The sequence below is a fragment of the Ixodes scapularis genome, unplaced genomic scaffold (genome assembly GCF_016920785.2).
Source record: "Ixodes scapularis isolate PalLabHiFi unplaced genomic scaffold, ASM1692078v2 PGA_scaffold4__175_contigs__length_147842914, whole genome shotgun sequence".
In the NCBI taxonomy this organism is placed as follows: Eukaryota; Metazoa; Arthropoda; class Arachnida; order Ixodida; family Ixodidae; genus Ixodes; species Ixodes scapularis.
Window position 1 is genome coordinate 85,670,614 of NW_024609879.1, and position 13,648 is coordinate 85,684,261.

Consider the following 13,648-nt stretch of genomic DNA (forward strand, 5'->3'; position numbering starts at 1 on the left):
GCTGCTGATACCTCGGCGGACGTTTCACGTATTTTGAAAACATAGTTAGTACGCGAGAGAAAATAATAATAAAAAAAAATTGCCCCATTTTTTATATTACCCCGAGAGCGTTGCGGTGAGAAGAGAACGACTTCAAGTGCGGATTTACCTTCGTCGAAGCTCCAAAATCGGGTCGGCTATCGAATCCAGGTTTATCAGACTTTCATTATGCCACACCAATTAATTTTGTAAAAAAACACAGCCGACAAGTGGCCGGGAAAAGGTCCGCACGCAGCGCATTTCGGCCCCAGCGCAGCCAAAGTGCCGCTGACGCCGCGGTCGGATAGCATACAGGGCTTCCGAGGCGCCTCCTGGCGACAGATTTCCTTTTGGTGCCGCGCGTCGGCCGCCGCTCGACACACCCAACTCTCTAGCCACCATACCACGAGTAAGATCGCTCTTTGCAAATTTTACAAAAAAAAGAAAAAAAAAAGCACCATCTGTGGTCAACGCTGCACAAAGTCGTAGCGCGATAGGTTAGGAAACCGAATTTTCCGGTCGATTTAAAGAGCCTGCCGTCTCCTTGAATCACCCGGTATTTTGTATGATGTATAAGCAGTGTGACCCCGGTTTAACTGTAGAGGAAATCTAGCCTGCGGCTGTTTCGGACCATAGCAGGCGTACATCCCCGAGCGGCAATAGCAGACGGGCTGTTTGAGACCCCAGCAGACGGACTTTACTGGACACAGCGGACGGACTCTACCATGTTGACCTCACCAGACACGCTTTACCATGCGAAGGGAGACGGCGAAGTGGAGAGATGAGGTGAGTACTTCAAAGGAGTTCGAAATAACAACTTCTCGCGGATGGCTCATTTTCTCTAGCTCCTAATATTTTGACGACGCCCACACGAAAAGTATATGTTTAGCTCGTGAGTATGACGAAGTTTCTTCTACTGCAACATGAGGCTTAAATATGATCTGCCTAATTTTATGTATACCGACAAAACCAAAATGAGTTTTTTTTTTTTGACCAGGGCCGTCTACCAGCCGTCTGTTAACAAGAGCGCTATTTTGTGAGAATTTTGTTAAAGATAGGCGCAAGAAAAAACAAAGTTGCGAACAAAGTGTATATGACGTGACATTCATACGTAGCTACCTCAGAGAAGGCCTCAACGCTATATATAGCCATGCTTGCTGCCCCCAGAACTTACGCGTCATCGTTGCCTTGTCCTCCAATGGCGTAGATGATTCCTTCGTGAGCGACCAGCATGTGGAAGACGCGTCCCAGTTTCAGGTTGGCTATCCTACGCCACTGCAGAGTCGAGAGGTTGTACGCGAAGCAACACTTGGAGGGCCGCTTGAGCTTCAGGTAGGCCTGCCGGAGGTCTAGGCCACCTGGACAACACAAATCAAAGAGAATTGGGAACAGACGAGTCAGAAAAAGGAATAACGGGCAGGTGGAGGCAAATACTCAGACGTTATGACACACTGTCTAATGTCCGACGGGTTGTAACCCTCACATGTAGATATGGGCGTAAACAAAATAGTATAAATAAACCAAATAACGGAGTCCATTGCGCATTTTCACAAAGATGTCTTTTGGTGGCGCATTTATCATAATAATTTTTTTTTTATCAAAGTAGGTTTTATGAAAAAATGAAGTCTCAAAAACGTTATTTTCTCTATCTACAGGAAGGAAAGCGGTAAAAATCATCTGGAATTGACGCTGTAGTTTACAGATGGTACAGCATAAACCAAAAATGGAGCAGTTTCCTTGAGATGAATAGCCAAAAAAAGATTCAACGAATCCGAGCGTGTGTGGCACCACATGTGAGTAGAAGTTTTAACCTGACGGTTTTTGCCGTTTTCCTTTTTGTACATATATAAAAATAAATGTTTTTCTAGGTTTAATATATTTTACTTAAACTAAAACTCATGAAATTTATTTATGATAAACACATCACCTAAAGACACCTTTGTGAGAAGTTTCGGCGGTCTCAGATTATTGGTGTATATACACTATTTTTTTTTTACGCCCGTATAGCACTATAAGACATCCTGTAGAGCTATATTTGATTGAAGAAGAGAGAGGAGTCTGGAACGTCACCGCCTCGCCACTGAGCCGGTGTGGCGATGGTTCCCCCGCATATTCGAGAAACGCCGTCAGACGGTGCAGCATGTAAGAGACCGATAGGAACCGATCGAGGAGCCGTCCTTATTCGCGCATATGTTTTATAAAGTCGTTGCGGGGGACCGCGCTTGAGTGACGCGCCAAATCGACAGTGCTCCTGACGGAAAATGAGCGAAGCCTGAGCGAATTATTATTTTTTTTTTTTTGCCGCCTTGGCACAAAAGCTTCAAAAAGGCTGCTTCAATGTGACGACACCTCAGCCGGGAACGAAACAGAACAGCAGAAAAAAAAAAAAAAACTAGCACGCGAAAAAACAACACGCGTCAAAACAGCACTGCTTCAGAACAGCACTGGTTCAGAACAGCACAGCGACAGAACAGCACAGCGCCAGAACAGCACGCGTCAAAACAGCACGCGAAAAAACAGCACGGTGTCAAAACAGCGGAGCGACAGAAGTGCTACGTGTCCAAAACAGCACACGACAAAACAGTACGCACGTAAATGAGTGCTGTTTTTTCGCTATTGGACACATTATTAGCAGCACACGCCTTAATAAAGTACGTGAACGACTCTTTTTTCGCGGGCTCAGTATTCCGCAATTTGGGCAAAAGCTGACATTTTGGAATAATTCGCGGGTTCTAATCTTCGCGGCGCGGTGGGACCTCAATATAGATTCCAATGTGTTTAAATTTTACCGGAATTGTTCGCAGGACCTATGTTTCGCGAATGTATTCGATTCGCGAAATTCGCGAAAATTAGGGCCTCGCGAAAATTAAGTCGTTTACAGTACTGGCTGCTGACCTGTTCAGCAGAACCTGTATTTTCGTTACATTATATTATCTTCCATTATATGATTACATTACTACCTGCTCCGTTCTGTTTTACAATATTCTTATAGCTTTTCTTGCACGTTCAGTAATATAAAGTGGCTTAAAGTAGAACTTCGCCAGCAACATTATTTCGTAGGATAACGCGAGAAAACGTATTTTAAACTGAATAAAACGGGAACCAAAAACCACCCCGTAGATATCTGTGAAGCTTCGGTGGAAACAAGTTAGCGAGAGCAGCGCCACAACGGGAAGTGCGCTCACTCATAGAGATTACTTAGGCCTGGACGTACACAGTACCGAGGCGCTTTAATGAAGAACTCTGCCATTCGCTTAAGTATCGGGTGGTGTTTCCGGCAACGCTTGTTTAAGGTGGTTTCGGGATTGTGTACGTGCGATCTAATATCGACACTACGAAATGTCGATTTAAACGGGCCCGAATGCCCACTTGTTCTGATGACAGGAGAGCCGCTTTGGTCGACTGCAACGAACTCGATCGCGACGAAGTCAACACAACTACCATCGTTGAGGAGACGACCATACGGCTCTGCAAAGTGGCGCGCATGTAAACAAATCGCTGCGGCGTTTTTCGTGGCCTAGAGGAGGCGGGAGGGAGCTGATGTCGCAGAAAGATACGTTTGAACTAAAATAGTGTCAGTCAGATCAACGTAAATACCTGTTCGCACTGGGAGCAAAACCGCACTGGCGCCGCGTTCTTACTATCCGATTCGGGAACCATCTTTTACGACCAATTTAATGAACCGCTGGGCCTCTAGACAATCGCAACTCGGTGCTGACGTGACGGTCGGCAGAGAAAGATTGGACCGACATTGAGTAGCTCCCAACAACTGCTCTAGCTCGACATGCGGTGGCTACCGTCATGTCGGAATAAAATAGACATACTAGAAAAAGTGTACCCACTCAAGTTGCGGAGGCAATCCATATGGCGTTTATTTGAGCCCTTTAACACAAAAAAAGAAGATAGGATCAAGGAAAGTGTTCCTTTTCGATGAGAGTGTTTGCCACCGCTTCATCTGAAAACAAGTTAGGGACGACGAGGAAAGGCTCCCCTCGTCTTTACCCCAAAAATAGAGATCAGATGAGAGTGTTTGCCACCGCTTCATATGAAAACAAGTTAGGGACGACGAGGAAAGGCTCCCCTCGTCTTTACCCCAAAATCGAGATCAGGGTTCAAACTATTCATACGAGCAGGGTCCACAAATATCGCGTGGGCATATTCCATTCAGCAAGCCAGTCGGTCGTGTGCAGATGGTCTCATCCTGGGCCGTCGGAGCAACGTTGCGTCGGAGTGCCTTGCTAAGCTTAGCGCTCCGAGAGAGGGAAAGAGAAAGAGAGAGAGCAATTTTAATTAAAACGACTTTTTGCTTAGCGTAGTCCTTGGCGGCCGCTTGGTCGGTGGGATCGTTGTCGTTGCAGCTTTTTCGGGTATTCGTGGTTCCAGCATTTGTCTCCGCCGCCGCGTTCAGTTTCAAGTACTTTTTTTTTTTCTTTTCTCTCGCTGCTTGAAGTCGGGACGCTTGCAGAGAGCACATTGAAATGCACGTTCTTCGTCGCGATGACGTAAGCGAGCCATGTTGCTGGCGATGTGAATATGATGATAAAAAGTGCGTAAACCTCTGGAACTCTACGTCGTAGACGAGGTCGCAGGATTTTATGGTATCTTACGAAAAAACTTGCGATACTTTTGTGAGTACGAATTTCTTCTTAGGTTTCGTCGTAAGATCGTTCCGTGAATAAGCTCTGGTACCTCTTGCGGACGACGAAGACAAGGCTCATACAAATACAACTCTATCTCGAATCGCTTCTCGGCCATCATGGCCACTGGTGATGTAGCGGCGTCTTCGTCGTCCTCACACTCACCGCTTTCGTCGCGTTGGTCGGCCATCACACACTCGAGGCAGCACCGCCAGCTCCGGCGCTCCGCCGGCTCCGGGATATGCTACAGCCCTCGGGTACTTCCACTAAGTGAGATTGTAACTCGTTGACGCATCCAAGTGGCAAAGCTTGTAAGTACGGTACGCTTGGCCCGTCAGGGCATGGCGTTTTCAAGGCCGCACCGTATCTCCCAAGATGCATCGGCCTCTTCGATTGCTGATTTTGAAGCACTCGCTGAAATTCCGTCGTTTAGAACGAACAATATAGTCACCCGCTTAAAACACAACCGTGCCATTGTCAATTACAGGTTTAGCTGATACCATTCGAAGTATTACTTGACGCTCTCGGCATATTTCAAGTTTCCATTTAGTATCCCTCTAAACTTCGAAAGAGGGACTCCGGTACATTTTCTCGATTTTAGGGTTGCGACGGTTTTTAGTGAAGGAAGTGTCCCTGAATTACTAGGTGTCGTGTTTTCCTTTTTTTTTTTTATCGATGCCTCGTACGTGTAGTTTTGTAGATGGCCTACATCTAAATTTTGTCTCGGGGGTTTACGGTGAAACCGAAACTATACCGGCTCGAGCATGATGACAACCCTTGTGATGAACTGCATGGCCATCGCGTGGAGCAAAATTCATACTGCAATACCGGAAAATGTACGACTGGCCTAGTCGGTTCAGCAGTTCCGATCAATCAGATAAGATGCCACGGCTGTTTTACTTCTTTGCTTTGCAGATATCAAATATAGCAAATATAGATGTAGCAAGTATTAATGTGCGTTCATAAGGTTGCCGGCCGAAAAGCGACTTCTCTACGATGAACGCAGGCTCAGCACGAGCCCCCAATTGTCTTTTGAAAATAACTATAATATTGGTGGTGTGCGGTGCACGTTGCTAAAGCTTTGTGGGAGCGAATCGTGCGCTCGTGCTGAACAGGAACGAACTAAACTACGGCCGCCAGTGAATCCTACCTTCGGCATGACGACGTGCTTGAACGAGTAGGGAGTCAGTAATCTTCGTGCGCGATCCCCGACGACCACTAAAAAGCTACGGCCGCTAAAATATCACATAAAAATCAGCAATCGTCCGTTGGGACGGCTGAAAACGCAGCAGAAATACTGGACAAAAGAAGTGGCAGTACGGCCAAGAAACCTCTTTGAAATCAGGGCACAAGGTTGCTTGACAAAGAGCCAACCCGCTGAATGTCCACTGAGAAGCCGGTGATAGCATTTTAGAGCCCAGCTCTTAGGCGCCCGTTTCCGGTTTGAGGGGCTCGCCGTCGGCGTAACCGCGCGTTGCATTATGACGTCATGAGGGTCACGTGAGACGTCACCCTCGTGACGTCACACGACGTTTTAATTCAGCTGGAATATTTCCCCACTAAATTTAGCGGGCAATTTTTCCGCTAAATTTAGCGGGGAAATTTTCCTGCCAAATTTAGCGGGAAAATTTCCGCTCTAAATTAAGGAGCAAAAAATGTTTAACTGAAAAAGTTCTCCAATAAATTTAGCGAAAAAATTATCCCGCTAAATGGGAGGGGAGGAGGGGCATACCCTCCCCTCCGTACGAGGCATTACAGAGAATCGTAAGCCTCTTTCATTTGTTTAAATATCGGTTTTAAAGAAGATCCCGGTTTCCAAGGGGAGGAAGTGGCCGAGTGGCCGAGTGGGCTAACACGTCTCAGCTCGGAGCGTGGAGCGAAAGCTTGCACTGGGAAGCTCCTGGGTTCGATCCCCATCGCCCCCGCCCGTTTCGATCTGGATGAGTTTCGTACCGGCACGCGTTCGTGTGATCACTAATGCGTGATGCACGTTAAAAACCCCAGGTTAGCGGTGAGAAATTTAGCTAGTGCAGTACTGCACTGGATAAATTTCTCATCTACAGCTAAGAGACCGATTACCCGTTGAGGCGCATTTCCATCAAGGCTGTATAAACATAAAGAGCAAACCTATTCAGATACCGGTTTCCCACGAGTGTAATATTTAGGCAGTGCTCGTATTTAGTTATTCATAAATCAATATCACTAATTTACTTCAAGTTACGCTTTGAAATTACTGTTGGCAATTAGCCATATTTGTGTTGTGTGTATGTTTAGACAGCCGGAAGGTAGACCTCTGGTGTCTTGGCTGTGGATGAGAGATTTAGTCAGTGCAGTACAACAGATAGCCTGGGGACTTTAACGTGCACCACGCGGTGGTGGTAATCGACCGCACGCCGGTACGATGCCCATCCGTTCAGGGTGGGGTATGGACCTGAGATCTCTGAGATTTGCAGCGCGAGCTTTCGCTCCACGCGCTGCGAGCTTCGGTCTGTTAACAGAAAACGCTAAACTTGTCCGCAACAGAGCAAAACGATATCGCCTGAGATTTCTTAAACCGTATTCAACACAGCTATGGCACAGGCGAGCTAGTGTAGCTTTACCGTTTTGTTGAAACCTCTGAGGCTGACTAAAAATACGTGAAGCGATCAAAAGTAAAAGAATCCCAGGGAAACAATGAGAGACGACAAAGTTTCACTTTTGAGACGCTGTCTTTGTGTACAGTCAGTGAGAACACGAACCCTAGCCAAACGGTGATGCTGTCTTCGTGTACAATCTGCGCACCGCGTTGGCCTTCTGTTTATAACGTAGAAATCCCAGGACTACGGCCTTTTTCTCTGTTGTGTGTGAACAAACTTTCAAGACAGTTCAGCCGGCCCACAAAAATCGGTTTTTCAACGTGTCGCGCTGAGATTTAATACAGAGGTGCAAGCTTGTGGTAGAAGGTTAAAGAAAACAAAAACAAACGAACAAACAAAACAACTTGCCACGTTCGAAAAAAACAAAAACAACTTGTTTTCGGAAATTTGCGCCGTCACTTCGCACACGACGCACGCCTAGTGAAAAGTGCTGCCGACAGATGACCTATGCCGCGTCAAGGGAGCGCCGGCCGATTGGAGTTACGATAGCAGACGATACCGCAAAAAGAACCCGATTCGGCCAACGCTCCCTCGAAGCGGCGTGCGCCATCTGTCGGCCGCCCCTCTCACTACGTGTGCATCCTTCTGTTTTTTTTTTTCCTTTTGAACTTCTGAACGAGGAAATTTTATTCCTTGATTTTTTTCACCGTAAACTTCCACCACCTGCTTGCACCTCTGCAGAAAATTGCTGCGTGATTTATTGAGAAATCGATTTTTGAGGCTCGTCTGCAGTGCCTTGAAAGCGCAATTGTACATGCTGTATAAACAGTTGGGCTAGGACTAAGTCACTAGGAGCTCTTTGTTAATTGAGAGCAGCCTTCAGATAGGCGCGAGAGGATACAATACCTATGTTGAAAGTCACGTGGTGATTGTAAGAATCTTGAAAACACAGCACAGTGGTGGAAACTAGCGATATCGCGGAACGTGCGAGACTTGGGGAGTCGCGAGAATATTATATTATATTCGCTCCGCAGTCAATGAGATTGCGGCGTCAGCCAATCAGAACACCGAAAGGCGATTCAGGAAGCAAGGAGCGTGAAAATCATAGGATATGACCGGCGTTTCCTATGTTCTCCACTACTAGAGCAGCACCTCTATATTCCGTTTCAGCATACGTTGGAACGTAGCGAAGTTTGGCTACGTTGGAACGTAGCCGAACAAACAGGGTCTGAAGCACTACGTCACTGCGTTCGTCATGTTTTCTGTGTGTGCGTTGTTGCCTCTTAATCCAACAAAGGGGCACCGTGACGTCAGGCATTGTGCATGAATTCCATAGCTTCGAATGGAAAACAGGCTCGCGTAAGGTGCTGAAACGCGTTAATTTAACCGACTCGTTACGATTTCAAAATTAGACAATATTTTTAATCAAGAGCGAAAACCCGTCAATTTCTCATCATCCGCTCGACTTTTTTTAGTGTAATTACCGGGCAAGCTGAGACAGAATATGAAGGTTAAGTGCGGAATTTCGAAAGTCATTGATTTGCTCCCAAAATCGATTCAATACATAACTAGACACATCTTAGCATAGTAACCCAAATTATAAGTTACGATAAATTTTTTTTGCAAAGTTATTGACTCTTTGATTTTAATCCAACAAGTTGATTTAGTCACAGAAAACGCGACGACAGATGTTGTAATGGGGAAGCAGTACAGCTTGTTTCCGAATGGCTACAACATGTGAACTGAATACTGGTTAAACTCACGCAAGCAAAACAGGAAAAAAAATGCAGGAGAACGCTTAAGCTTTGCCTTTGAAAGTGGAACGCGAAAACCAAACATAGAAACAGACACACCTGCACAAGCCCTGCCGGGGTGTGTGGGTGGCGTAGTGGTAGCGTGTCTGGCTCGAGATCAAAAGGTCGTGAATTCGGATACCGCCTTCGCCCACAAATTCTTCACATTCTTACGTTCAAGCAAACGATTTACTTGACAAAGTGAAGTCGTTCGAGGCATGCGGAAGGCTTTTCACTCACATCCCATGTCATGTTTAATCGCTTTAATTCCACGCGTGACGTCACGTGACCGTGGTCGGTTGTTTGAAATTACCGCGCGAGGTAGATAGGTAGATGGGGTTTATTTGCGTGCCTGCAAACAGCCAAGTGGCCTGAGCAGCAGAGCACTGTCCTGCACACAGGTACATAAAAGTATAAGATAAAAACACAATCAGGCGAAAATGTCTGTTTCACCAAAAAAGGCATCGTGAGTCTCTTGCAGACGTGTCATTGGGCAAGTGGCCCGCACATCAGGATAAAACGTGTCTCTGCATTTTGATGTCCTCCCTGACGGTACCCGGAACCTCAGCGACATCAGTAGCTGGGCACAATCAAGAGAACCATGCACAATTTGACGCAGGAAATGCATGTCTCTTGCAATTCGTCTATCGTGCAGAGGCACTAGACCGAGGTCAGTGAGCAGGGAATGGTAATTGTAGAAACGGCGGTAGCCGATATATCGGTCGTATAAGATTCTTATAAACTTACGCTGAACGTTTTCAATTAGATTACTATGTAACATCGTTACAGGGTTCCGAACCACATACGCAAACTCGAGGCGTGATCTAACCAATGCACAATACAGACATAAAAGACACTCAAAGCGACGAAATTTTTTCGTCATCCGCGAAATTACACTCAGTTGGCGAAGTCCTTGGCCAACAATGCGAGACACGTGGAGGCGAAAATCTAATCTCGAGTCCACAAAGACACCAAGATCCTGTACATAGACAACCCACAGCACTCGCTCTTCAAGATAGTGTATTCGAAGACTATGCTCCCCTTCTTCCTGGTAAGGGACATTACTACTGTCGTTTTTGGATTCAGTTGAAGCTTATTTTTTAAGCACCAATGTTCAACGGAGCGGATGTCATTTTGTATCTAAATACAGTCATTTACATTGTCAATAACACGGAAAAGTTTAAAGTCATCGGCGAACATTAGCACTTTCGAGTTTCTGATAGAAGATGGTAGATCGTTAACAAATATCAAAAACAAGAGTGGTCTAAGGTTAGAACCTTGCGGTACGCCAGATAAAGATCCAAATGTCTCCGACACACAATTTAAAAATCTAACGTAATTTTGGCGATTTGAAAGGTAACTTTCAAACCATGCGCAATACAATGTGCATAGTCCGTATTCTTTTAGTTTCAACAACAGTATCTGGTGGTCAACCTTATCAAAGTCCTTGGTCATGTCAAAGTAGACTGTGTCCACCTGACCACGGTTGCATGCTGCAAGACCACTATGACCAAGGAAAGTAGCTAAGTTCGTCTCCACTGATCTGCCCCTGAGGAATCCGTGTTGCAAAGGTGAAATTGTTTGTATAAAATACGAGTACAAGCGTTCATACATCACCATCTCAAAAACCTTTGGGAAGCCACAAAAAAGAGAGACAGGGCGGAAATTATTGACATTACAAGGATTTCCTGACTTGAAGACTGGTATTACGACTGAAACTTTCCACCGAGAAGGATAAACCCCATACTGTAAGGACAGAATACATATATGTGTCAGGATAGGTATAAATATTTCAGCACACCCTTTGATAATAAAATTAGGAATGTCATCACAGCCAGTTGAAAGTTTTGGTTTGAGCTTCCGTATCGAGCACATCCCCTCATCCTCGGTTGCACTGTGGTACGCTAAGGAGTCAGCAAAACCCTCAAATTCAAAATCATTAGGCACACTGTCACGTTCCGAAAAGCAAGAACTAAAGTGATTAGCAAATGCTTAGCTTACTTCTTGTGGCTTGCATAAAATGTTATCGTCAATTTTTAACACAGAAGTGCTGACATTATCCTTACTTTGGACCCGAGCATAATTCCAAAAGCAACTTGGTTCTTTTTTAAAATTGTTTTCTAAACCACTGTGATAACGAGCTTCATCTCGAGAATAAAGCTTCTTAACTATTGCTCTGCAGACTGAAAACCTCTGATACCAATATTCACAATTTGACCTTTTATAGAGTTTGTGGTAATGCTACTTTTTACACATATAATATTTCAGGACAGATGAAAACCACTTAGGAAATTTTGACTTCCTTGGACACTGTTTAGGTATGAATTCTTGTATCGCCCGCTGGACAGTTGATGTTACCAATTCGACACAGGAATTAACGTCCGTAAGGTGAAAGAGGCAAGACCAATCATAGCCACGAAGACGATTGTATAGGCCGAGATAATCGCCACGCGTATAGATAAACTTGGGTAGTGACTGCTCACGTAGTATTTGAAATGATAAAAAGAAACTTAGTGTAAACGGAGGGTGAAAATAATCGACTGGGGACAAGCATCTCGCGTGTCTCTTTCACGTCGAAGACGGGTACATTCGATATGATCAAATCTAAAACATTTCCAGCACAGTTTCTTATCGTATCGTGCTGATGCAACCCGTTAAAACAGATAAAATTGGTCAGGCACTGTACTTTATCTCGTACTATAGCGCAGTCACTTTGGGCAAAGCCGGTTAACCAGTCGACCTTTGGAAGGTCAAAATCACCGTAAACGTGTACTTTGTACTTTGAAAAATGAATTCGGTTGTCTAGGTCTGCAAAATGGTCTACGAAAACACAAACGTCGGAATTCGGCGGAAAATAATAACAGCCAACAAGGTAGTTTAAGCCATCCGATGCCGGTATTTCCACCCAGACACATTCCCTATACGTCTCAAGGTCTGTACGCCTAATCGGATAAAAATCAGACTTGCACGCTATTAGAACACCACCACCATATTTAGCACGTTCAGTGTAGTTTCTGTCTGTTCTAAACGCTGAGAATTGAATTGGAAAATAAGAGCTGCTAGTGCAAGATTCATTTAGCTACGTTTCCGTCAGACAAATAATGTCATGGTCACAGGAAAGGGCATTACCGAAAAATTCCTCACTTTTGATACTGAGACCTCTCGTATTTTGATAGTACAAGTTAATTTTCCGCTCCATCGTTGGGGGTAGGTTGGACAATATTAGAATCTTCAAAGTGCCGTGAAGGCGACAACTTGCCATAAGATGGACGGAAGACGCAACGAATAGGCCACACCTCAGGCTTGTTCAAGAGTTCAAACAAGTCCTTGTTCAAAGAGACATGGAAAGAGCTGTACGTCGGATACCTGGTTTTCAGTTTGGTGCACATGACAGTCTTGTCCCCAACAAGCCCTGCCAGAAGTCCTTGCACATCCGATGCTTCGGTGCTCGCAGCCAGACGGGAGACAAAAAGACCTGTCACTGCCGATGGTCTCGGGGCGGTCTTCAGCACGGATTGCTTAGCTGTGCCAACTGTGGTTGGAGGCCTCTGCGTCTGCCTCTCCGGGTCGGATGAGCGGTGCACGACCGTACGTTGATGACGACCAGGAGACTGTTGTCGAGCACGGAACATCGGTAGCGCTACGCCAGCACGCGATGCACTTGTGTTTGCGATAACAGCTGATGCGAAGCTACCCGTGGATGGAGCTGGGCAGTCGCTGCCATCGGGCAGTGCTGGGAATTTTACACTCTCACAGACACAATCCCGCATGTCACCCACCGCGTCACGAAGCGAAATGTTTTCCACTCGAAGCTCCCGCACTTCGCTTGTAAGCTCTTCCAGTCGACTCGCCATTGACTCAATCAACTGGATAATACTTGCAGAAGAATTACCGTTGACTGCGTCTGCTGAATCCAAAAAAGCCGCAGAATTCTCGGGGGGCGTGATAGCGATGCCGGCCTCGCTGATAAGCTCCGCTGTTGATGGATCATGTCGCTTCATACACTGATTGCATTTGTACTTGCTGTTCCCGGGTTCCATGAAAAAATTGTATTAATCAACTTGAACGTTTATGCACTTGCAATGAAAGCGCATTTTGCAAGACGCACAAGGCAAATATGGCGACCGGCCACGAATCGGCTGGGAGCAGCGCGCACACGCGAGCGCCTCGGCAGACATCTTGGCGAGAAAAAGGTGTGTAGTTCTGACGTCATGAAACTATCGACGGATCAGAATTTTTCCTGACTGCCGGCTTTTCTGCGACACGAACTCCTCAAAGATGTCGCCTTAAAAGCGTTAAAATAGGTGTTAAAAATAAGTTTCTACTTCATACCCCAGTCTCGGGTTGAGTTGCAACATGGTAAAAATACTGAATTTCTGGGCTTGCTGCTCGACTTGCAAGATTTACAACTTGGGACGTTAACGTACCGAAGAACGCGGGAAACGTTTAGAGTTGGTTTTGGCATGATCTTCATTAGCCGTTTGCTCAATAGCTATTCCGAACGAGGAGATGATAGAGAGAATACCGACAAGAGAAAAGCCTGGATGTTCCAAAGTAAGTTTTGCTCGGGTAGCTCGAACATCAAGAGCAAAAACCCGTCAAATTCTCATCATGCTGATTGCCA

General features: G+C 45.7%; 1 protein-coding gene across 1 annotated transcript in view; it reads right to left on the reverse strand.

The window, feature by feature from the left end:
* The window catches only part of LOC120844504 (kelch-like protein 42), a 34,746-nt gene that overhangs the window by 6,202 nt on the left and 14,896 nt on the right, over positions 1-13,648 (reverse strand). The window contains exon 2 of the mRNA XM_040216308.1: positions 1,193-1,376. Coding sequence (XP_040072242.1) covers positions 1,193-1,376 — 184 coding nt within the window. The remainder of the gene's footprint in view (positions 1-1,192; positions 1,377-13,648) is intronic.